Source organism: Protopterus annectens, chromosome 14.part0 (genome assembly GCF_019279795.1).
Source record: "Protopterus annectens isolate FY-2018-M chromosome 14.part0, PAN1.0, whole genome shotgun sequence".
Taxonomy (NCBI): Eukaryota; Metazoa; Chordata; order Ceratodontiformes; family Protopteridae; genus Protopterus; species Protopterus annectens.
In genome coordinates this window covers 331,587,130-331,613,664 of record NC_056748.1, presented here as the reverse complement: position 1 = coordinate 331,613,664, position 26,535 = coordinate 331,587,130, and the positions used below count along the sequence as shown (strand labels likewise).

The 26,535-nt window shown below is 40.8% G+C and overlaps 1 protein-coding gene across 9 annotated transcripts in view; it reads right to left on the bottom strand.

Annotated features, from left to right (window-relative positions):
- FGFR2 (fibroblast growth factor receptor 2) overlaps window positions 1-26,535 on the bottom strand; it is a 490,361-nt gene that overhangs the window by 303,539 nt on the left and 160,287 nt on the right. For all 9 annotated transcript variants that reach the window (XM_044056062.1, XM_044056068.1, XM_044056067.1 and 6 more), the window contains one exon: window positions 25,151-25,274. In XM_044056062.1, coding sequence (XP_043911997.1) covers window positions 25,151-25,274 — 124 coding nt within the window. The remainder of the gene's footprint in view (window positions 1-25,150; window positions 25,275-26,535) is intronic.

The following is a 26,535-nucleotide window of genomic DNA, read 5'->3' as shown; positions in this document are numbered from 1 at the left end:
CTTTAACCTGCCACCTGAGGGCAAGCTGCAGTGTGGATTCCTGCATGCATTTTCCCTTGCCTCATCAAGTCCCAGACTGTAAGCTCTGAGGCAAGCACGTCAAGCCGAGGCTTATTACTGTCAAAACGTACTCAGTAAATACACATTCATGCCAGAAAAGCATGTTGGGCCAAGTTATGGGGCCTAGTTAGAAAGAAAAGTAAGAAATGTATGATGTTAAGGCTAAGTCTTTGTAAATTAAGGTGGAAGGGCTTTGACAGAATTCTGAGATAAAGCACATTTTAATCTGTAAATGAACACTGCATTCTCTTGGATTAAAACGATTCAGTGCAAATACCCTACAGACCTTAAAATGCAGTAAAAATGTGTGCAATACAAATATGGTCATGAAACTGGAAGAAATGTTCATCTACATGTGAGTAGCTGCAGGCTTAACTTGGTAATTGTTGTTTTGAATCCGTTTTACATTTCTATTTCAGCAGTACATTAAATTTGTTCTGCAAGTCAAATGGCAAATTTAGTAAAAAAATACATAAATAAATAACAAATAAAATAAAATAAAAATAAAACACGCCTACATGCTCCCTTGGTCGACAAACTAAAGTCGACAGCTTGTACAACTTTGGTCTCGACCTCCGTGCTTCTTTTCTACGCTTAGAGCGATGCACAGTAAAGTGACAGCATTACAAATGTCTCACCAGGTTATACGGTTATAGCCTTTTCTAGACAGCTGACTCATTCAGGACAGTTTCAGATATTACAGGACTTTTAGCTTATTTTGTTTTAAACCATTTCTTACAAAATCAACTGCATGTTAGGAATGATCTCCCAACGTGTACACACAAGAAAATGTATGCTTTGACTAAGGAATGGCAAAGCACACAGAAATTTTCATCTAGGTGCAACTACACATACAGAACAAACAGCTTTCCAACCAGAAGGTAAACTAAATATGTCAGAAACTTGTCACACTGCCTGGATTCATTCAAATTATGTTTTTAACATCTTTTATTTAAGCAACAAGTTGTCCATCTATATACAGCTCCAGCCACAATGCTGTAGTAAGCAACAATTTCTAACCGTGTATATATATGCTTACAGATTGAAAATGTCCAGTAGTACACAGGTAAAGCTAGTTTTCCATGCTGTAAACAGAATATAATCTTGTTTTATACAGTTAAACAAATCTGAAGCCCAGATAACTTGATCACACTTTCTAAAACTAAGAGAAGACAAGCCCACAAGAACCAAATCCCGGTGTTATCACAGCACAGTATGGATTACTAGAACCTTCCTTTCCAGAAAGGCAATGGGGAAAGTGAGAAAACAATGCAGACTTCATAAACAGCACATTTCAAAGACTTGCAATAGCCAAATAGTCATCTTCCATATCTGCACATGGTGTGTGTTGGTATGTGTGCTGCAACAGACTGGCATCATACCCAACATTAGTTTCTCTGCCTTGCACCCACTACTTACTGGGATAAGCTTCACCTTAAAATGACCGCAAACTGAATAAAGCAAATATTAGAGAATGAATGCTATGAGGCCATCAATTTGGCAGAGGCATATCCCCAGTAGTACAAACACTGGTACCATGGGAAGTAATCACTAAGATGATAGCACTGTTAAACCTTAAAGACAAAAGTACAGTTGTGTACACTTCATAAATGTAGGTGTTTGAGTGTATTCACTGTTGCAGTCATCACATTTGGGTTATCTGCCTGCAGGTAGCCCTCAGCCGGCCTGAATACCAGAGTCTTCGGATTTCTGTGTTGGATGCTGTCACTTCTTCCATGACGTCAGGTCATCAGGGGTATAAAACATGCAGCCGACACCATTACATCAGTTTTTCTTGCCCACGATGTCAGGTGCCCCCACAACAGGAAGCAATTATATGGTACAGTACACCCCCATCAGAAAGCAAATACACATGAAAAAATATATTCCAAACAAGAAGGAAGAGTAGGGGGAAGAGAAGTCAGGGGGCTGGAGGGAGGGTAATCAGGACTGCAACAGTAAATACACTCGAACATCTACATTTATGGTAAGTGTACACAACTGTACTATGTTCTTCATGTTTCACTGTTGCAGTCATCACATTTGGGTCGATTCCCAAAGCTAAAGAAGGGAGGAGGGAGTTAAAGAGAATTAGGGCCAGCTATTAAGCCCTGCAAGACTGCTGTGGCAAATCCAGCTCTGGATTTAGAAAAGATAGGCAGGTGGCAATGCTTGCTGAAGGTATGTACAGAGCTCCAGGTAGCAGCTTCCAGGATGTCTCTGGTAGGGACTCCTCTGAGAAATACCGTAGAGGTAGATGCAGCCCTGGTGGAATGTGGTCTTATCCCCTGTGGGGTAGGTTTTCCATGGTGCTTGTAGCAGAAATTAATGAAATGGGCTATCCATTTGGAAATGGTTTGCTTTGAAATGGCCTTCCCCTCTGCCCCTGCAGCAAAGCAATCTAGTAGCTGCTCAGATTTCCTGAGGGGCTTAGTCCTGTCCAAATAGAATCTAAGTTGTCTGTGCACATCCAGAGAGTGCAGTATTCATTCCCCTTTGTTTTGTGGATTAGTGAAAAAAGTAGGCAAATTAATGGACTGGTTTAGGGCCACATTAGACACCACCTTGGGTATAAAGGAAGGATTAGTCCTGAGGGAAACCCTGTCTGCATGGAAGATAATGAAGGGTTCCACTGCCATGAGGGCCTGTAATTCACACACTCTTCTTGCTGAAGTGATGGCTGGAAGTAAGGCTGTTTTCCAAGAAAGGAATTTCAACTCTGCTGTTGCAGCTGGCTCAAAGGGGGGAAGAGTGAGCTTTTTCAATACAAAGTTAAGGTCCTAGGCTGGAGTGGAAGCTCTCCTGGGGGGGTCTTAAATTTTTGGCCCCTCTAAGGAATTGTCTTGCCCTGTTTGATCTTTAGTAGAACCTTCAAAAGGAGAGGCAGAGGGGGAAAGGCATAAACCAAGAGGCTTTCCTAGATAAAGGACAGGGCATCCCCTTTCCAAGTTTGACTGTGGGGAGTTGTGGTGCAGAATTTGTTCAATTGGTAGTTCTGAGGGGAGACAAACAGGTCTCCCACTGGAGTCTCCCATTTATTCCTCAAGAGGTTGAATATTTTGGGTTCTAGTTTCCATTCGTGTGGGTCCCTGAGATTTCTGCTTAAGTCGTCTGCCAGTGAATTTAGTTTGCCTGGCAGGAATTGAGCTTGTAGGTGTACTTGGTAGCTCAAGGCTGTGTTCTACAGAGCCATGGCTAGTCTGCAGAGAGGGTAGGAGTGAGTTCCCCCCGTTTGTTTATGTACCACATAATTGTGGTGTTGTCTGTCTTCACCAATAGTTGTCCTGGAAGAATAAGGTCTTTGAAGGCTGTCAGAGCATTAAGTACAGCTAACATTTCTTTTTGATTGATATGCAGGTGCATCTGTCTCAGGTTCCATTTGCCCTGAATGCACTGCCCTGCCATGTGAGCCCCCCATGCATAGTCTGATGCGTCTGTTGTTAGGGTTTGGGCAGCAGGGGGTAGAGTGAAAGGGAATCCCTTGTTGCGGTAGCAGGCCTCTGCCCACCAAAGGAACTCTGTCTTTATACAAGGAATGATAGGAATCACGGTTTCCAGGTCCTGAGAATGTTGACACCATAGACCTTTTAGATACCATTGGAGTTTCCTCATATGCAGTCTCGCATATGGAATTAGTAAAATGCAAGAGGCCATGAACCCCAGGGCTTACAGTATTTTCCTTGCACATAGCTGGGGTTTTGTGGCCAATAGTTTGAAGTAGGTTGTCAAATAAATGCGTTTCTCCAGAGTGAGGAATGCCATCTGGGAAGTTGTGTTCAAGCTTGCTCCCAGGAATACAATCTGTTGGCAGGGTACTAGGTGAGATTTCTTTTCGTTGATGGTGTACCCCAGTGAGGTTAGAAGTTTCTTTACAAATGCCAGGTGTTGTAATAGCAACTCCTGGCTTTCTGCCTGAATCAGACAATCATCCAAGTATGGATAAATTTGAATATTTCTCTGCCTGCAAAATGCAATGGCTGGCGCTAACACTTTGTGAACACCCTGGGTGCAGTAGATAAGCCAAAGGGAAGTGCAGAGAACTGAAAGTACATGGAGCCCACCCTGAAATGTAGGTATTGTCTGCAGGATTCTCTTACTGGGATACAGGTAAGCTTCCTTTAAGTCTAGGGTTGCAAAAGCCAGGCATCCTTCGTTAGCATAGGAAGAAGCTGTTGAAGAGTTAGCATTTTGAATTTTGGAACCACCAATAAGGTGTTGAGAATAGAGAGGTCCAGGATAGGATGCCAGGAGTTTTCTTTTCTGGGTACCAGAAAAAGTCTTGAATAAAAAACTTGTCACCTTTGTTCTGGTGGGAAAGGTTGAATAGCCCTGATACTGAGAAGAGAGAGAACCTGCTGTTGGGGCTCCACCCATTGATTTGGGGGGAGGTCTGGCCAACCATTTGGGGTTGGTAGTGTGTGGAAGTGGTATCTGTATCCTCGGGGAAACTATGTTCAAAACCCATTTGTCCTGGGTAATGAGTTCCCAGTTTTTTGCAAGCAGGGTGAGCTTTCCTCCTAAGGGAGCAAGCAGTTAAGCAGGACTTGGAAGGGTTAAGGTTAAGTCATTGTTCCATTTTTCCATAGGGAGGGTGGTTTACTACTACCTGCTTTGGAAATGGGAGCCCCCCACTGCTTAGATCTGTGCATAGCCCGAGACTGAAGTCTTGGTGGTCTGCTGTTCCTGGGTTTGGATTAAGAAGGCCTGAAAGGGACCGGAAAGCACCAGTTCTTTGAAGGCCAATCCCTACTGAATCTGGGAGGCTGTACTTGTAGGAAATATTTAACAGATTGCATAGATTTAGTTTTTTCCTCCATCCTTTTGAGGACTTCTTCTGCTTTGTTGCCAAAAAGGCGGTCTTGGTTTAAGGGTGCATCCAGTAATTTAGCTTTAACATGATCTGGCAAGTTTTGTTCCTTAAGCCAAGCATGCCTTCTAAGTACAGACCCAGTGACAGCAGCCCTGTAAGATGCTTCTAAAGCATCAAAACCACCTTGCAAAGTATGTTTAACAACTTGTTCTGCAGAATGCATTAAATCTTGCAAGTCTTTGTGTTCAGCACAGTCAGGAATCAACATCATTTTCTGTTTAAGTAGTCCCAAAATATGCTGCTGATACTTTAACATATGAAACTGGCACTAGGCCTCCTTGCCTCCAGAATGATATCCAGCACCTGCTTATTGAGGGATGCTAGAGGAGAACTCATGGAATTAGCCAAGCTGGAAGGTTCTGGGTTTGAAGCTGAGGGTGCAGAATCTGGCCTGCCTGGTGGGACAGCAGGGAAGGGGTCTGAGGCAGGTGCCATGGTTGTAGCAGTGTCATACTGCGCAAGAGGGGGTACCAGTGCTGGTATGGCCAGTCTGGTGCAATCAGTATTATCCTTGGAAAATGGTCTCTGGATCCACAGTAGGATTCTTGAAGAGGAACATGTGAGAGTCAGGTACTCTGTAGTACCCGTCAGGTTTTCTGGGAGCTGGAGGTAAATTGTATGGGGTAAGGCTAGATTCCAAGAATACTTCATCTACAACAGCCAGAACAGGAGGGATAGCTAGAGGCCTATGTTGAGGCAGGAGTAAGAATTCCTAAAGTCTCTTTTTGGATTCAGAATAGTCCTGGCTTTCCAAGCGGAAATGCTCCCTAAGGGTATGCAAGGTTTCACCAAAAGAAAAATCTTCTGGAGGGGAAGCAGAGGGAATGGAATCTTCTGCATCATAATCCTCATAAGTACATAAGGGCAAATCCTGGTAATCAGAAGGAGCAGAGATATCAGATTCCTAATCAGAAGAATCAGAAAGAAAATCGGTTTTAGGTCTCTCAGAGAGTGAAGGCTGGCTTCCCCTAATTAAGGTAATAAGGTCTTCAGCCATTCTAAGCATTTGTTTTTGAGGCATATAGGCCCGAGTCTGCGGTTTGGTCATAGGTTTTCTAGGTGCAGTGCAAGTTTTAGGCCTGAGGAATTTGGTATTTCTAGTTGGAAATGATGCCGTCGGTTTTATATGAAAGTCTGTAGGCCTGAATACATCCTCAAAAGCCAGTGCTTGCACAGCGGCTCTGGACCCATCCAAGGTAGAGACATCCACAGGTTCCATAGTGAAAGAAGCATCTCACAGCATACTGGACTCCAAATGGATCTCAGTAGAGGCCTGCGAATCTGTAGTAGTGGGTATCAGGGGCTGTGAAGGCACCTCACTGAGTACCGGCGGACTGGAAACTAGATGAATGGAAATATCGTCGGCAGTTTTGGACCTATGTGGTCTGTCTGTCTTTATCCTTACGTTTTCTCGGAAGATCGGTAGTCAGATGGCTTAACAAAGCCATTTTGGAGTACGGAGATCGAAAACGAAAGTATTTGGCTACAAAAATAGCCCAATGATGAATAGTTTGGGCGTTGAACATGGCAAAAAACTGACAGCAAGGGACGTCGTGGTCTGGACCTAAACAGGTGACGCAGTAAGAATGAAAATCTCTATGAGGTATTTGCTTTCCACAGGCAAGACAACTATTTTTTTCTGACATCGATTAGAGCAAGAAAAAAGGATCCCCAACGGGGTACTTATCTTATTTTTTTTTTTTGAAGACTTTGGGTCTGAAACTCGAAAATGAAAATTTCAGGAGATGGCCAACCGGCACTTACGAACTGCTTCTGCTTCGGGCACCGCACGGCAAGAAAGACTGATGTCATGGCATTAGCTGCATGTTTTATACCCCTGATGATCTGACATCATGGAAGAAGTGACAGCATCCAACACAGAAATCCAAAGACTCTGGTACTCAGGCTGGCTGAGTGCGACTTGCAGGCAGATAACCCAAATGTGATGACTGCAACAGTGAAACATGAAGAACATCTGAAAGAGAATCGCAGTAATTGTACTACAGCTCAGTACAGCTACTGACATTCTTGTATGTAATATTACATGCCATTAGAGGGGACATGCTTCAACAAACCACTATTAGACCTGAAGAATGCAATATTCATGCTCTTACACCCCTCACACCTGAAAAGCAAAATTTTCAGACAGCACCACAGGTGTAGTGGGATAAATATCTGATTATGACCCAGGTGACAGAGTTTGATGGTGACTCGAGTACCTACTGGAGCTGGGTGATGTGGCTTTATCACTTCACCTGGAGTAGAGTGTGGGAGTACATGTACAGGACATAACTTCCCATGGTTGAATCTCTGGTGAAGATTAAAGACCCCAAGGGAATACTGGCTTTAAGTGGGAAAGGGCTGCCCTGATAGGTTACATCACTCATGGAAGTGAGCAACACACCTTTGTTGATGACCTTTGCAAGCTGAACCCTGGGTGTGTTGTTGGACATGTACTGGGGGGGAGGCCAATGAACGACGGCCATGTAAATGACGGCTTTTCTGAGTTGGTTATCACCCCAATGGATGGGGAATTAATGGGCCATAAACAGACAGAGGTTCTGTCTATTTAGCAGTCAGCAAGGGACGAAAATTTACTGAGAAATTTGTATTTTATCTAGTGTCTGAACCTTTACTGTGCAGAGAAGAGAGAGATAGATGTGAAACACAGAGCCCCATTACACTGGGACATAAATCACTGCAAATCAGACTCCAGAACTCCACAATAATGCAGCCATAAAGGATTACAAAATAAAACAAACTAATGCACAACTTAAATGCACAGCATTTTTGCAGACCTTTTTTGACAGCCTGCACCCCCATGACCACAATTCTAAACACACTACCCTTCAAACCTACACAAACGTAGAGAAAAATGAAAAGCGCTATAAATTAAATAACTCTCTTTTTCACTTGACTTCAAGTCATCTGATCTCAATGACACCATTAAGATACGTTGGCAACAATGTCACAGTCCATGCAATTCAGCATCAACAACATGATCTTTCACTTAATGACAAAAGACACTAAGTTTCAACAAATCTGGACATAGCAGAAGGTAAAAGTTTCCATTGGCCTAATATTTTGAAATCTCTTCCTACACGTCCAAATGAAAGATTTAATTCTGCTAGTAAAATAAAAGGTTACCTTTGCAGAAGAGATAAATTCTGCAGTTCTTGACTCTCTTTGGGCTTTGTTTTCACCTGAGTGAAAGAATATTTTTTGCATTATCCACATATATTTACATTTAATACAGATCTTCTTTAGGAAGATATACAATTTCCAATAATGCCCTATAAGGCTAAGCCCTAACAGAATTACTTTTGGACACTATTTCAGTTTTGCCATCTGGCATTCAGGAGCACTGTAATTATCATTCATTAAGAAGGTTATGCGGTGGTGCAGCGGTAGCATTGTTGCCTCACAGCAAGAGGTTCTCCCGTTCGATTCTCGGCTGGAGTGCGGGGAGTGGCTTCTGTGTGGAGTCTGCATGTCCTCCCCGCGGTTCGGGTGGCATTCGAAAGACATGCGTAAATGGGTGTGCCTTCATTGAAGGTTGAACGTCGAGCTGGCACCTCGGCGTTCATCAAAATCTACTGCCAATCATTAGCGGACCGGAGTGCCGCTGTGACGATCCCTAACCGGGAAAAGCTGAAAGACAACAACAACAAGTTTATGCTATACAACACCAAAATGTATACTTCATTTAGACCACTAGAAAATGAGCTTTTCTCAATTTAGAGTAGTTGGGAGTCGCGTCTTATCAAGGCAAGCAAAACGCATAAGGCACAAAACTAAAGCTATACAGAATGCCTATCCTGTACAGAAAATACACACACACACATGCTTGCGCGCACCCACACACATGCACGCGTATACACACACACACACACACACACACAGACACACACACACACACACACACGCACACACACACACACACACACACACACACGCACACACACACACACACACACACACACACACACACACACACACACACACACACACACACACACACACACACACTGAAATTTAGGGCATCACTAATTCCTCTACCCAGAGGATGATGGGACAGTACTCTGGAAGAGGAAGAAAATGAAGCCCCTGGCGAAAACAGAGAACATGCAAACTTTTTATTTATTTATTTATGCATTTATTTACCATATGGTAACTGGTCCAGATGGATCATTTTAGTGTCATCCAAGGAAAGACAGGGTATAGTACAGCAATCTGCGTAACATATGTACAAGAGAATAATACAGAAAAGTCAAACATCAGTCAACAGGTTTATATCAATAAAATGCTAAACAAAGGAAATAAACCCCACAAAGTTGTCAATCCAGTTATGAACTAAAACAAAATGCTCAGTGTTAGATAGTAAATTGGTACGGCAGTTAGCATGGCTAAATGAAGTGATTATTTTCAGCCACCTTTCATCCATGACCCAGTCCAAAAATACATAGCTAAACATAATATATGTGGATAATTTAGAGAGACCAATCAAACAGCACTGTGGTGTGAGGTTAGAGGAAACTGAGCCCACACAGACATGTGGACAACATGTAAACTCTTCACAGGCAATGAATATATTTAGGACTGAACCCTGGAGCAACAAGAAGAGAGAAAGGAGCCAATGATCTGTCATGCAGCTATCAACCACTCAAATACACAGACAATCCCAAAGGTAGCCGAATACTTATAGTGTCACATTTTTATAACAACTTTTCTCCAAGTCAGATAACAATTTTACTATCCATGGAAAATAAACTTACTCCCAAAACCTGAAAACAGTTTAAGGGACAGACAACATCTCACCTCCAACAGGCTCTGTACTTTACCTGACAAAATGTTTTTCAGGCAGGGAAGTAGTGCTCATATTTGACAGTATTCTAAATATACAATATTTTATCACCGACATTTCCTTACTATGCCAGTTGTTCATGTTCTTAGTTGTCCACAAGTTAGTGATTTCCTCTCTTAAGCTAGTCAGCAGTGGTTCTACCAAGGGGTGTAGTCAGGATTTCAGCAATTGTACACCAGCTTCCAGAATGTTTCCTCCCTGCATACAAGTGTAGCCTAGACCCTACCTCCAATTAAGTAAGACTGAGATCTGACTGCCTGAAAATCACTTCAGAGATTGTCCTGTCAAAATAAAATAATCTGTGTGCCAATGAATGAAAAATATAGTGTTTTCTGCAGACCCTACCCCACTTACACATAAAAATCACATAGTCAAACAATATGGGGGAAGGGACAAACTCCACAAAACAGCACACACTTCTGAGCAAGGCCTCATTCAATATGATCCGGCAAGCAATTTCTGAAGGACCTAAGTGCCACGTATTCCCAAATCCTGACATTGCAAGTTGGGGGGGGGGGGGGTGGTATGCTTTTTCAATTTTATAAAAATATTCCCAGATTTAAGTAAAAACATTTAGCCAACAAATCGTTCTAAAAAATTAATTTAATGACATAGAAACTACAACACATGGTAAATACGACACAAAAAAAATAAATTATAAAAATTAAAAAAAAAATTATATTTAGCTGTAGATTTTTTAAGTGAATATTGTGACTATACCTAACCAGAATAATTTTCATTTAGGCTGCTACCTTCTACTGTTGCTAAGCTTTACAATTACCTGTTTTGAATGTATAGCAGTAACTTTGTACCAACCATATCTGAAGTATCAGAAAAACGGTTCATCCTCTTTTAGTCTTAAAAAAAAAACATTCTGTGAATGTTGTAAGTTATTTTCTAAATCTGGACGTGTTTGTTACTTTCAAGCTTTTCTCTGTAGGTCCCCAAAGCAAATGGATGTAGCCCAGTAGGACAACACATCTACCTCCGTAAACAAATAACTAGTACCCCTCCTCTAATTCACATATATGTTAAACTTACACTAGCACTGAAAGTAAATTAACAAGTAATGCAGAATTATTGCACCATTTCAAGGGTTTGTCTGATAAGGCTAGCCATCAAAATAAGCTGCCTTAGTGAAAAGTAACTCACATAAGGCAAAGCAGCATTAAAAAAAAAAAACGAAAACTTCTCTGCTCATATGGCAATGTTGAGTAATGCAGACTTAAGTTTATCAGTCATGAGCCAAAACGTTCCACTGCAGGGGATATAAGCTCCATGCAAACCTAATTAAGTTGCTGAATTTGGGGCTGACTGCTTAACACAGCATCATGGAGGCACACAGGAAAGACATCTGAACAATTTCAAGAATAATAAGCCAGTCCTTCTCTGGAATGCTGCCATTTATACAGATGGTGTTATTAATTTCATATTCAGCCATCTTATGACATAAAAGATGAACCACAGTTATTTTGTAAAATGATACCAGGAAAGTGTGTCATTCATTAGCATACTCTGATTAAATTATTTTGTGAACTACAACTGTTCCTTGGTTTGAACTTAAAAGTACTGTACAGCAATTGCTGACATTAGTTGCAAAAGGTATACATTAAACCTTTCTTTCTAAAATAACATTAAACTTAGTCTCTCTTAAATCTTATGCTGTTAGACCACACATTTAACTCTAATATGAAGTCCAAGTGGTCTTTACTTAATACATAATATACGTACTCAAGTACTTTGTGTGACCACCGGACTCTGCCAGTTCAAATGTGCATGTGCACTAAAGCTGTGACACATATGAAATATTCCATGTATTACATCACCAAGCTTACAGACTGCATACAAATGCACTGCCAAAGATGAACACAACATCTCTTAATTCCAGTTGTCTCTGTATATTATCTCCAAAAATAAAACCACAGCCATGAGACACTCTGCTTCATGAGAGTTTAAAGCTCCTTAATTAAGTTCTTGACTCATGTGCTAATACTTAACTATTGAAGCAAGTTTGCAAATATGTTTAACAGGGACTGAAAAACTGTTTCTTTGCTTGTAAATACACAGTTAAGAAATACAAATGCTCATCTCTGTATGGACGGTGATGGTCATTTTATAGATGTGTACACAAACTGTTGAAGGTACATCACAAATATGAGTTTGCTTAGGATTCGATTATCACTATGGTACTAGACTAATTAATCACCAAATATGGCTTAAATGAAATGATTACAAGACAATACGTATCTCAAGCCAAACAGTGAGCTAAATGCTTCTAAACAAGTTAGTACGCAGAATGCCTGGAATCCCTGCTGAAACATTAACTTTGACATCTGGATGACACAGCATGTTCTAGTTTGTCTCTGACCTTAGGCAAAGCTGAGGTATCATATACAAGGAAGTCAGACTTGTTTTTTCTTCACAACGATGGAGCTTTTGAAAACATTTTAACAATTTACACATTAAAACATTAGTGTTCATTTTAATGATGTTTTCAAATATTGCTTACTTCTGCTTTACAAAATCCTTAATGTAGTACCCTTCTACTTTGTTAAACATGTTTTAAAAGGTTGATTACTTAAAGCACTGTTTTTTTTCTCAACAAACTAAAACCTCAAGACAAAGGACATTATTAAGTCTTTTTTTATCTTTTTACTTACTTGGGTAAAAATGAAAACCAGTAGAGATCACATTTTATAACTTCAGATGATACAAAATAGGCAGAAAGCACAATACTAACTGATAACTAAACACAATAATGGTCAGTAAATGTATTCTAAATATCTACCCACATAAGTAATTATATAAATATACACACCCCAAGGCTTTCTTGGTGAGTAGCTTAAGTACTTTGCCCACATGTTTAAACTTGTAGAGTCAGTAATAAGTATTATTATTATTAATAGGTGGTGGTGAAAAGAGAGTTCCAATATTTAGTCTGTGGCACTATTGGCCTCCCGGATTATACCGTATCTTCAACATCTTACTGCCAGAACCAGGGGCACCATCCAGAATAATCGTGATAAATGCAGGGAGTTTTTAAAATTGTTCGTTTGTGCTTTGGAATAAAACTTTCTGTTGAGTGGACCAGATGGTTTCCGGTGCCTTTACAAAGTTTAATAGTTCACTTTTGGGCATTTCTGCCACTTCTTTCATTTATATATATATATATATATATATATATATATATATATATATATATATATATTTATAGTATAGAGTTAGTATATATATTTGGGGGGTGGGGGGCACAGCCCCCCCCCCACACACACACACACAGTTTGGGCATATATTATTTTCTGGAAAGAGTATTCATTTGACTTGTAATAATGCATGCCTATGGTTTACAACATTTAAAACAGGTGGGGGGCTGTGCCTCCCACATTCCCCTTACTATATATACTAACTCCAGGACTGTACTACAGTGGGGAACAGGGCATATACCTGTTTAGATGAAATGAGTTTCAGTCAAATGAGTTTGCAGTGAAGTGAGCTTTCAGAAAATTGTGCTCAGGCAATTCATTTTCAGTGAAATGAGGCTTCAATGAAATGAGTTTTGGTGAAATGTGTTTTCTACCAAACAAAGTATACCCATACATATATATATATATATATATATATATACACACACACACACATATATACATATATATATATATATATATATATATATATATATATATATATATTTTTTTTCTATAAGGGTTTACAATCTTAAATCAATATGCAGTATTTTAACCTGGAACAATTCAGGCTGTATATTTTTATAAGCATTACCTTGCAACCTAGAAGCAATAGGTCAGTTGTAATGTGCTCATAAACTTCAAGACTTGTTTTATAGAGTAAAGCAATCTCTAGCCGAAGAAGCATCTGCCTTACGTCTCAACATGAAAACACTGAAAACAGGACAACAGCTAAAAATCTATACGTCTAATTAGCATAAAATTTGAACAGAAAATAGTACATATGACTTTCTGCTTCCAGAAGGAATGTGGTATACAACTCAAAAACACTTTTAAAAAACTGTGCCAAAAATGATGTAAAATATAAGCACATTATCAAAGATACAGTGTAAAATGTATAATTTTAATAAACTGGATTCCAAAAATCTACAATACAAGGTCATTTATTTTTCTTCTGAAAAAGGGAGATGTATGATTTGGGTCCTCTTTCTTTAAATTACCAGTGCTACCTGTATGTTGATCATGTAGTGTGGTCTTCTGTGTACTAGACAGCTCCAAAATTATGTGTGATGAGCGATTTCAGAAAATTATGGGATGGGATTAATCAAACCTGAAAATAGGGATACCTTCCAAAAATAGCTACTTCTTTTGCTGGGGTAAATCAGGGCTGAAAACAGGAAGAAAAATAAGGACAGTTGAGAGGTCTGCCAGTGCAAAAAAAAGGATGTTTGATGGAATGTACATGTCAAGAAGAAGGTCTTGCTCTGGGATTGGTAAAATAAAGCTACTTCAACCTTTACATCATCAATGAAGATTTCCGAAAAATTAAGCAAATGGCAGGATAAGGTAATATCCCCAAAATCAAAATTTTCATTTTCACGTGATTCTCTGTTGCCTGATTCAGACATAATGCCAAATTTCTAAAAGGACTTACTTACTTGTCCACCAAGCATTATTAATGAATAGATACCTGGAAAAGCATGTTATGTCATGCATAAGAAGTCCCTCAAAGATCATTGAAACATTACAGGTCATTATAAGACACATTCTTCAGGTGCTCCTCACTCTTGATTCCATAACCACCAGGCAATGAATATACTTAATATGGTACAAACAAGGCAAATGGAAAGTATGGAATACTATTACACCCCACTTCTTTTAAACATGAAGCAGTGTTAACTTTTGGAGGCTGCTATCCAGAAAATCTTCAAAGGAACGAGAACTTCAAAATTCTTTCAAGAATGCACCAGGATGTTTCACACATTTATCATGAATGGGTGAAAGTACTGCTGAGTCATTGTGAGAAACAGCTTTCTCCCAAAACTCTTTCAAGAAAGGCAGTGATCCCTCCTTAGTAAGGTAACAAAATAGATTCGGACATCTGATAGACAAAAGAATCTTCACACAGCTCAACCTTGGGAACAATTCCATATGCCCTAGAGTCCACATTACGGGTTTGTAAACATAGTAGCCAGAACATGCAACACTCCAGAACTAAATAAGCATATAACCCAAGGGTCTCCCAGCTGACTGCATTAGTCTTTAACTACATAATGCATTTTCTGGATTTATATGGTACCACCAGAGACCCACTCTCAGAGAATCTTGGCAATAAGTCAAATAAACTTAATAAGCTAGAAATAAACCCCTATGTCACCCACTAGATTGCCACCTGGCTCATACAAACAGAATGCAGGAGATCAAAATAACTGAAACTACCTCCACTAAAAGACCAGTTACCACTGGAGTCCCTAAGGACCTCTCTTGTTTGGCATCTACTTCTTGGACATTCGAGCCAATACTAAGGCACTAGACCAAGTTTGCAGATGACCATTATCAAATTCGCAAAAGACTTAGCCATTCTGCAGGAAGGCTTACACCGAACAAACAACTGGTGTCAGAATCATGGTCTAAAGCTAAATGCAAAAAATGCATTATCATATCCTCTGGGAAGTCAACAGCCCCAAAAAACTTCCACACTGACAATACTTGCCTAAGAGTTGACCCAGTTGTTTGGGATCTGGGAACTTATGTGGACAGTGACCTAATTTTTGACCATCATGTGTCCACTGTATGAAGAAACCCTTCTATTTCATGCAGCTCATTAGCAAAGGGATTGCTTTCAGGTCCAAGGCGGTCATTGTCTCCCTTTACTCAGCCCACATAAGGCCAATCATTGAGAATAATGCTCCCTTTGGTATGCATCTGTCTATACACTTGCAGAACCTGGAACAATCAACACAGACACCTTACAAAGAGGATAATAAGCTTAAATCAATTTGCCCTACATGGACCATCTCAAAACTCTGTCACTACACTCAGTCTCTTAAAGCCTGTCATGAGGCGATCGGTGTCTGGTACACAAGGCATCCTCTGATCAAATACTGCTGGACTTACTACACATCAGAAAAACTCATTCCAGGGTATCTAGACCTGTTCTGCATCATCAACGGAATGCTTTTGAGGGACAGATGCATCTCACAGATCATACCACTGCTATGGAACAGACTCCCCAATCCATGTAAAACAAAGCTCATTCCTGTCTAACTATAAACGCAACTTGGATATATGGATGGGTAATACTAACTTCACCCCCGGGCTCACCTCCAGCACTACTAACAGACAAAGGCAGCTTACAAATGATTTAACCCACAATTGCAGACATTCCAAATATCTATGGTAAGATCCTAGTTACTACCATTAGTGACAATACAAATATAGCCCATGAATGGGTAAGAACAGTGTTAATCTAAACACTAAATGAAATAGGTAATTCCATGCACCAAGCATGAAACTTGGATAGGCTTAAAAATGGTTCGCAAGGGCTGTTAGCCCAGTACTAACTTAACAGCCTCTGAACATGTGACTTCCTTGACTTTTAGTGCATCTATCATGGATAGCAGACATTGTGTCAGTAACTTAGAACACCGATGCTTTGTAGTTCTCTCAGAAATGGAACTCTACTATATGAAAGGTATGAATATTGGCGCTTTTTGTGATCACATAAAAATTCTTATTGTGTTTTAAGCACATAAAAGTTCTTATTGCACTCCACATATTATGGTTAATTTAGTGGAGGACAAGTAAAGAATTAAAGGCAGCACAGAACCATGTCGTGCATGAGTCATTCATTTCTCAGGTCTCTTTATCTACAGTTGTCCTCTCCCAACCATTTTCCTTACTTTAATAGAGAGTAGCCTGTAGGCAGCTAACATCTGAGGTTCCTCTATTAGGTGCTTGTGTGGTATCTATAAACATGGTATACAGAGTACACTTGTGCTCTTTTGATAAATGTGGTATACAAAGTATGCTTGCGTGCTACCGATAAATGTGGTACACACAGTATGCTTGTGTACTACTCATAAATGTGGTATACACAGTATGCTTGTGCACTGTTGATAAATGTGGTACACACAGTATGCTTGTGCACTGTTGATAAATGTGGTACACACAGTATGCTTGTGCACTGTTGATAAATGTGGTACACACAGTATGCCCATGCATTACCGATAAATGTGGGACACAGAGTATGCTTGTGCACTATCGATAAATGTGGTACACACACCATGCATGTGGACTATCGATAAATGTGGGACACAGAGTATGCTTGTGCACTATTGATAAATGTGGTACACACAGCATGCATGTGGACTACCGATAAATGTGGTACACAGAGTATGCTTGTGCGCTACCGATAAATGTGGTACACACACAGTATGACTGTGCATTATCAATAAATGGGGTCCACACAGCATGCTTGTGCACTACCGATAAATGTGGTACATACAGTATGCCAGTACGCTTTCTATAAATGTGATATACAGACTTTGGCTTTGGTAGCTCAGCTATGGAGCAGTAGATCAAGTTTGGTGAAGGTCTGTAACTGCTGAATAGCTCTTATGTTTTTACAAGAAACACAGTTTCATGCCTTCAGCTTTTTCAGCTTAAAGTTAGAGGTCTTCCTTTCACCTAGCAGGCACATTACGGCTGCTATTTTTCCTCTTGCTACAGTGTGGAATGTACTCTTCTATGTTGTCAAGTCAAAAAATTATTTCAGAAGACTCAAAACATGGGCTTTGCCATAGTGGATTTTCCTGAAAATACTTATACGTCTTCATCAAGTAAGAGATAACCTCTGCTCCCCAGAGGCTGCAACATATGGAGTCATTGTACAGTGAAATTCAGACAGGCAGTAACAAAATTCATAAAAACTTACAAAAACACAAGATTTTAAATGAAACAGGCTAGGTGACTAATTTTGGTTTGCTGAACACAATCCCAACAACTTGTAGAGATCACTTTTTAAATGTGTTTAGTGACAAAGCATCAGACTCTGTTAGGTTAATGTGGCATTCACTGATTTTTTTTGCCACTGTTGTCAGCGATATTATGCCCACAAAACAATGCCCAACATCTGTCTAGAATTAACTACCTCTGGCCTCTGACATGTACAGACCTAAAAATAAAGCTCTCCCATGTGATACAGCTACAGTTAGTTCCCAAATAAGTGCCATTCCAGGACTATCATCATCGTCATCATCAAGACACAAAAGACCTATTACTTCTTTGTACAACCAGAGGCTAAACACCTGTATTAGCGACCCAACAAAACTTAGTAGAGACACAGGTTACCAATTCAATGTATCCCCAGCATATGAAACATGTTATTGCTACAGGTCAAGCAAAGAAAGTACAGTTGTGTACACTTACCATAAATGTAGATGCTCGAGTGTATTCACTGTTGCAGTCATTACATTTGGGTAATCTGCTGGCAGGTTGCCCTCAGTCAGCCTGAATAACAAAGTCTTGGGTCCTGTGTCAGTTGCTGTCTCCTCTTCCATGACGTCAGGTCATCAGGGGTATAAAACATGCAGCCGACGCCATTTTAATCAGTTTTTCCTGCCCCAGATGTCAGGTGCCCCCCAAATGGGGAGCAAAATTATATGTATAAACTGTAAGTATATAAATGCCCCTTAGAAACATAAAATTTACCTTAAACTAAAAGCAAATACACCACAAAGGCTTTTGAGTATAGTAAAGGAAAGAAAAGGTATTGAAAGGGGGCTGGCGGGTGGATAACCTGGACTGCAACAGTGAATACACTCAAACATCTACATTTATGGTAAGTGTACACAACTGTACTATGTTCTTTGTGTTTCACTGTTGCAGTCATTACATTTGGGTAGAATCCCAAAGCTATGGATGGGAGGATGGAACTAAACAGCATTAGGAGCAGCTATAAGGTCCTGCAGGACTGCAGTGGCAAAGCCTGCCCTGGATTTAGAGAAGAGAGGTAAATGATAAAGCTTTTTGAACATATGAACTGAGCTCCAAATAGCAGCTTCTAAAATGTCTCTGGTTGGGACCCCTTTGAGAAAAGCTGCTGAAGTAGAGGCAGCCCTGGTGGAATGGGATCTGATCCCCTTGGGCACAGGTTTACCATGGTGCAAGTAGCAGAAAGGAATGCAATGGCTTATAAAATTTAGAAATAGTCTGCTTTGATATAGCCTTCCCCTCTGATCCTGCAGCAAATGCTACCAGTAGTTGCTCAGACTTTCTTAGAGATTTTGTCCTGTTTAAGTAGAATCTTAGTTGTCTGTGTACATCCAATGAATGCAGAATCCGCTCCCCCTTGTTCTGCGGATTTGGGAAAAAAGTTGGCAGGTAAATGGTCTGGTTAAGAGCCACAATGGGTACTACATTAGGCATAAAAGAAGGATTGGTCCTGAGGGCCACCCTGTCTGGGTAAAAAACAATGAAAGGCTCCACTGCCATGAGAGCCTGTAGTTCTGAAACCCTTCTAGCTGAAGTGACTGCCAAAAGAAAAGCTGTCTTCCAAGAAATACATTTTATATCTGCAGTAGCTGCTGGTTCAAAAGGAGGCAGGGTGAGTTTTTCCAGCACAAAATTGAGGTCCCATGCAGGAGTAGGCGCTCTCCTGGGAGGCCTTACATTTTTGGCCCCTCAGATACTGCTTCAGCAGTGGATGAGAAAAGAGGGGAGGCTCTATGTTGTAATGAGCCGAGGTGGCAGAGGCATGGATTTTTATTGAAGAAAAAGATAGGCCCTTGTCAAGCATCTCAGTTAAGTATTGTAAAATCTGAGGAATATTGGGCTTTGCTGTGTCTATTCCTTGTGCTTGGTTCCGAGCACAGAATCTCTTCCATTTATCAGCATAAGATTTTCTAGTACTAGGCCTTCTGGCTTCCAAAATGACATCCATCACAGGTTTACTGAGAGATGTGGTTTGAATAATTAGTTGATTAGCCATGCTGCAAGACTCAGAGTTTGGAGCTGGGTGTGCAGAATTTGACAGTTCTGCTGAGACAATAGATGAGGTGTTTGAGGCAAGTACCACGGAGGAAGGTGTGACATATTCGTTAGAAGCGGGTACCATTGTTGGCGAGGCCAGTCCGGAGCAATTAGGATCATTTTTGTTTTTTTCTGTCTGACTTTTAGTAAGACCTTGGAGAGTAGAAGCAGAGGGGAGAAAGGCATAGACTGATATGTTTTTCCAGCTGAAGGATAGAGCATCCACTTTCCATGCTTTTTTTGTGATGAGTTCTTGTGCAGAATTTGTCCAACTGACAGTTTTTGGGTTGGCAAATAGATTTATGTCTGAGCTTCCCCATTTCTGTGTTATCATGCTGAAGATTTGTGGATCCAGTTTCCATTTGTGTGGGTCCATAAGGTTTCTGCTTAGGTCATCTTCCAGAGTATTTTGCTTTCCTCGTAGGAATTGGGCTTGAAGATGTATTTGGTAAGTCAAGGCTGTGTTCCACAAGGCCATGGCTAGTCTGCAAAGGGGGTAGGAATGGGTACCCCCCCTGCTTGTTTATGTACCACATAACCGTGGTGTTGTCCATCTTTATCAGTAGTTGTCCTGGATGAAGTAAGTCCTTGAAGGCTGTCAGAGCATTCTGAACAGCTAGCATTTCTTTCTGGTTGATATGCAGATGCATTTGGTTTGGGGTCCATTTGCCCTGAATGCATCTCCCTGCCATGTGGGCTCCCAAAGCATAGTTTGATGCATCTGCAGTTAGGGTTTGGGTGGCAGGGAGTAGAGTGAATCACAGTCCCTTGTTTTGGTGACATGTCTCTGCCTACCAAAGAAACTCCTGTTGTAGGCAGGATATGAGAGGAATCATTGTTTCCAGGCTGTGACAATGTTGGCTCCATAAACATTTTAGGTACCACTGAAGTTTCCTCATATGCAGTCTCGCATATGGAATTAGTAGAATGCAGGATGCCATTAACCCCAAAGCCTGCAGAATTTGTCTTGCAGACAACTGGGTTTTTGTTGCCATTTGTTTGAAGTATGTTGTCAATTGCAGTTGTGTGTCTGGCATGAGGTAAGCCATCTGGGCAGCTGTATTCAAGCTTGCACCCAGGAATGTAATTATTTGAGAGGGTACCAGTTGTGATTTATTTTTGTTTATGGTGTACCCTAGGCATGATAGAAGCCTTTTTACAAATGCCAGATGTTGAAGAAGAGTGTCCTTGTCCCCTGCTTGAATGAAACAATTGTCCAGATAAGGATAAACTCGAATGTTTCTTTGTCTACAAAATGCAATTACTGGTGCCAGGCACTTAGTAAAGACTTTGGGTGCAGTAGATAAGCCAAAGGGCAGTGCAGAGAATCGGTAATGCAAAAAACCTGCTTTGAAGTGGAGGTATCTTCTGCAAGATTTTCTTATTGGGATATGCATGTATGCCTTTTAAAGTCTAGAGTTACTAACCAGGCATTCTTGCCTAGCATAGGCAGTAGCTGTTGTAAAGTCAGCATTTTGAATTTTGGAATGTCCAGGAACGTGTTCAGAATCGATAAGTCCAGTATTGGACGCCATGATTTGTCTTTTCTGGGTACCAGGAAAAGTCTTGAATAAAATCCTTGTCCTTTTTCCTTTTCTGGTACCGGTTGAACAGTCCCTGTATCCATGAGGGACATAACTTGTTTCTGGGCCTCTGCCCACTGGTTTTGTGGCAGACCTGGCCATCTGTTTGGAACTGGCAAAATATGGAAATGAAATCTGTACCCCTGGGTTACTATGTTTAGTACCCACTTGTCCTGGGTAATTAACTGCCAATTTTGAGCATGAAGTGCTAGTTTTCCCCCCAAGGGGGCTGCCAAAAGATAAGTGTTTGGAGATTGTAGAGAAAAGTCATTGAGACTGCTTACTGTCGGGTTGTGCTTTGTTACCTCCAAATTTGGAGGTGGAGGCACCCCATTGCTTTGACCTGTAAGCTCTCTGTGATTGACATCTGGAGCCTTTTGAGCACCTGCGTTTGCCCTGAGTGGCTCTGTTGGACACAGGAAAGGACCAATTCTTAGTAGGCCAGTGCCTACTGAACCTGGGTGGCTGCACTTGCAAGAAATCTTTTACAGTTTGCATAGATTTACCTTTGTCTTCCATTTTCTTTAAAACCTCTTCTGCCTTATTACCAAACAGACTATCATGCTGTAAAGGGGCATCCAACAATTTAGGTTTAACATGATCAGGCAGATTTTGCTCCTTGAGCCAGGCACGCCTTCTTATCACAGATCCAGTTACGGCAGCCCTGCAAGACGCCTCCAAGGAATCAAAACCACATTGCAAAGTATGCTTTCCAACCTGTTCTGCTGAATGCAGTAAATCCTATAACTCTATTTTCCACACAATCAGAAATCAACATCATTTTCTGTTTCAGTAAGCCCATAACATGCTGTTGATATTTAAGCATATGAAACTGGCAGTTTAAAGCTCTGATTGCCAAGGTCACAGACGTATAAACCTTCTTATCCCATCTATCCAGCGCCCTGGAATCTCTGTCAGAAGGGGTAGGAGTTTTGGCTGTAGAAGCCTTAACACCCTTGGGACCCTGAGAAATTGTCTCAGGATCAGCAGCAGGATTTTTGAAAAGAAATTTGTGGGAGTCAGGAATCCTGTAATATCTGTCTGACTTACTAGGAGCCAGAGGCAGGGAATCAGGAGCTATGCTTGATTCCGAGAACACATCATCAACAATGTCTAATACAGGAGGTACTGCCAAAGGCCTATGCTGTGGAAGAAGGAAATCCCCAAGCCTCTTTTTTGATTCAGAGAGGTCCTGACTCTCCCAGTGAAAATGTTCCCTAAAAGTATGCAAAGTCTCTCCAAAAGAGTAATCCTCAGGAGGAGATGCAGATGGGATGGATTCCTCTGCATCAGAATCCTCATAAGGTGGAATAGAAAATTCCTGATCAGAAGAGGAATCAGAAGAAATGGAAACCTGATCTGAAGATTCATAATCAGTGCCTTGCCTAGGCCTCTTAGCAGGGGGGGGTTGGGAACCCCTGATCAAGGTAATTAAATCCTCAGCCATTTTGATCATTTATTTTTTAGGCACAGGGGACTGAGCATGTGGCTCATGCGTCAGTTTTTTAGACATAGAAGTTGTTTTTGAACTTGTTTTTGTTGATGGCGTCAGTTTAATATAAAAATGTTGAGGCCTGAAAACACCCTCAGAAGCTGGTGCCTGCTCAGCGGCTCCAGACCCATCCAAGGGAGAGACATCCATGGGATCAATACTTTGCGAATCTCGTGGCATACTGGACTCCGAATGGGTCTCGGTAGAGGCCTGCAACTCAAAAGTAGCGGGTATCAGGGGCTGCGAAAGCGCCTCACTGAGTACCAGCGAACCGGCGACTAGCTTAGGAGAAGCTTTGTCGTCGGTTTTGGACCTCGACAGTCTGTCTCTGTCTTTTTCCTTGCATTTTTTGTGAACTCCGGTAGTCGGATTGCTAACCGATGACATTTCAGGGTAGTTAAATCTTGAACCAAAATATTTAGAAGCAAGAATATACTGATGCTTAATAGTGCATTGGTTAAATTTAGCACAAAACCGACAGCAAGGCACATCGTGATCAGGGCCTAGGCAAGGAATACAGTACAAATGAAAATCCTTATGAGATATTTGCATCCCACAAGTAATGCAATTATTAACTTTTACGGAAAGGACTGCGGTGGTGGTGCTGTGATAGCGTTGTCACCTCAAAGCAAGACGTTGTGCCGTTCGATTCTCAGCTAGAGTGTCTTCTGTGTGGAGACATGCGTGAATGGGTGTACCTTCATTGAAGGTTGTGCGTCAGGGCTGGCAAACTCGGCACATAAAAAATCTACTGCCAATCATTAGCGGACCGGAGTTCCGTTGTGGCGACCCCGACCCCTAACCGGGAAAAGCCGAAAGACACAAACAAACAAACTGACATCGGAAAGGAGCAAGAAAAAGTTTCCCCAACTGGGTACTTAGCTTTAGATTGAAGACTTTGGTGCTAAAACTCGAAAACGAAAATTTCAGGAGTCGGCCGACCGGCACTTGCGAATTGCTTCTGCTTCGGGCACTGCCCGCCAAGAAAGACGGATGAAAATGGCGTTGGCTGCATGTTTTATACCCCTGACAACCTGACATCATGGAAGAGGAGACAGCGACCAACGCAGGACCCAAGACTTTGTTATTCAGGCTGAATGAGGGCAACCTGCTAGCAGATTACCCAAATGCAATGACTGCAACAGTGAAACACGAAGAACATCTACTTTGACTACCTTTAAGGCTAGTCTTGATGACTGGCTGGACAGACATAAGATTAAACCAGTTTATTATGTACAGCCCTGCTTGATTTGGGAGGTGGACACTATTAAGTGCTTCCAAAGTTTAATAAGAAGTGAACTTTTAAGTGTGTCTTCTTAAAGGTTTATATGATTAGCCCTCTTATGGTGCCAGTTATCACTTGCCTATTATTATTCCTATGTCCCTATTACCAAACTAAAACAAATTGCTGTTGTTCTCTACACTGTTTCTCAAATGTTCCCTCTTAATTTATATAAGTGTGTCCCTATATGTAAATCAAGGATGGACACACATGTGCCTCTGTACAGGTATGTGAAGGAAGCACACACATTCACCCATTTACAGGTCTGTGAAGGAAGCACAGATGTGCGCCATTGTACAGGTCTGTGAAGGAAGCACACACGTGCGCCCCTGTACAGGTCTGTGAAGGAAGCACACACTTGTGCCCCTGTACAGGTCTGTGAAGGAAGCACACGCAGGTGCCCCTGTACAGGTCTGTGAAGGAAGCACACACGTGCACTCCTGTACAGGTCTGTGAAGGAAGCACACACGTGCACCCCTGTGCAGGTCTGTGAAGGAACCACACATATGTGCCCCTTTACAGGTCTGTGAATGAAGCACACGTGCTCCCCTATATACCTGTGACAAACTCAAATGTGCCCCTGTATGTCTGTGATGCAAGCACACACGTGAGACCCTATATGCAATGGAAGCACACATGTAAGTCCCCATATATATGTGATGGAAGCACACACGAGTCCCTATATGTATGTGATGGAAGCACATGTGTGTGTCCCTATATATATGTGATAGACCCATGCACTAATTTCATTTTACTTCTGCACTTCCACAATGATGAAACTACCACAACTTTAGTGTATTCAACAGCTAAAGCAAAGCAACTGAAAGTAAACTTGGAATACAGGAAAGAGTCCACTGTTCACAACATTCTGACTAAAATCCACCATATGGTCTCAGAAATGTCCATGTCGTCTAACAAAACATAAGTCCATCAGTACACCAGCAGATTAGGAATGTGCAAAAGATCATAGCTAATATCAGAACATGCTAATACGTTACCCTTACCAACTACATCAAGGTGATATGTGTGGTTGATGGACCCATGGATGTTTTCCACAATGCATGTATAATTTCCTTTATCTGAAGGAACGACACTTTCCATAATGAGACTCCAGTGTTGCATTCGAACCTGAGTAGCAAGACAAATACACTCTTGTTTTTCATACACTAGACAAAAGTCAGAATGCTATAATGACTCCAAAATAAAAACAAACATTTAACAGATAAGCTTTCATGCCTCATCACTTCTTTACACAGAATTTTTCTTACAAGCACAGAGTTAAGGGTCATATATAATTAAGTTACTTTAGTACTTGCTTTTTATAAATGTTACAGGCTCTATCGCTTTCAACAAGTAGATGTTGATCAACATCATGTTTTTGTGGCGTTTTTACACACGGATGCACTAAACAAGGGCAGCGTTAATATTTGCCCTATCACAGCTTCCAGCAGCAAGCATTTCTTCCTCAAATGCTATCTCTTAAATTAGAAAAATGTTTGCAAACTCCACTACAAGTATCACATAAAATATTAAACCTAAACTTCACTTCAGTTTTATCCCAAACTGCAAATACATAACTGAAAGTGTATTTTTAATGATTCATTGGTTAAAGAGAAAACTATAAATTGCACACCACAAAGATAAGATTCATTTGCTTAAATACCTAAAACAACCTAACAAAATAAGTGAAACTGGAAACTTGGCTTTCTTGCTTGATATGCATGCCTGAATATTGTTTTTTTTCTGCCACTTTTTACATTATACTTGCTACTGTTGGCTAGACAATTGATTAGATACTGAAGTTCTTGTAACAGCATATCAATTAAGGCTTATTTTTAGCAAAGTTGTATTTTTGTTATCCTGCATAAGGCTACTACAAATTAAGCAACGTGCTTTTCCAATCACTATTTGCTTCAGTGCAGCTTTCCTTGTTTAACCCCTACTAAAATCAATGCATTTTTCACTGTGGGCCATGACTGCAAAGACAGTAGCCTTAAATCACCCACAAGTCATGTAGTGAAGGACAACACACTGGTACAATTTAAAATGACAGCATAGAAAAGCAGGTTACTTCTGTACCTGATTAGGACAGCAGCTGCTATGTTGTAAATTGTTACTTTACTGAACATTACTTAATACCTTAGTCTCTTGCTTCGTTTCCTTGAATGACCCTAATTTAGCTAGTAGCAATTGTATTTACCTTTTCCTACATGTTCCCTCATACTCTTGAATATAATTCTCTTCTCAGTACCCTCAGCATTTCCCATACATTCTTTTCACCTTTTCCTTCCTTCTGGTCCCTCTTTGATAAGTTAACAATGATTTTTAAAGTACCACATTTAACAGTCTTCAGCAATACCCAAACCTTCCTCTTCAAAACCAGCAAGAA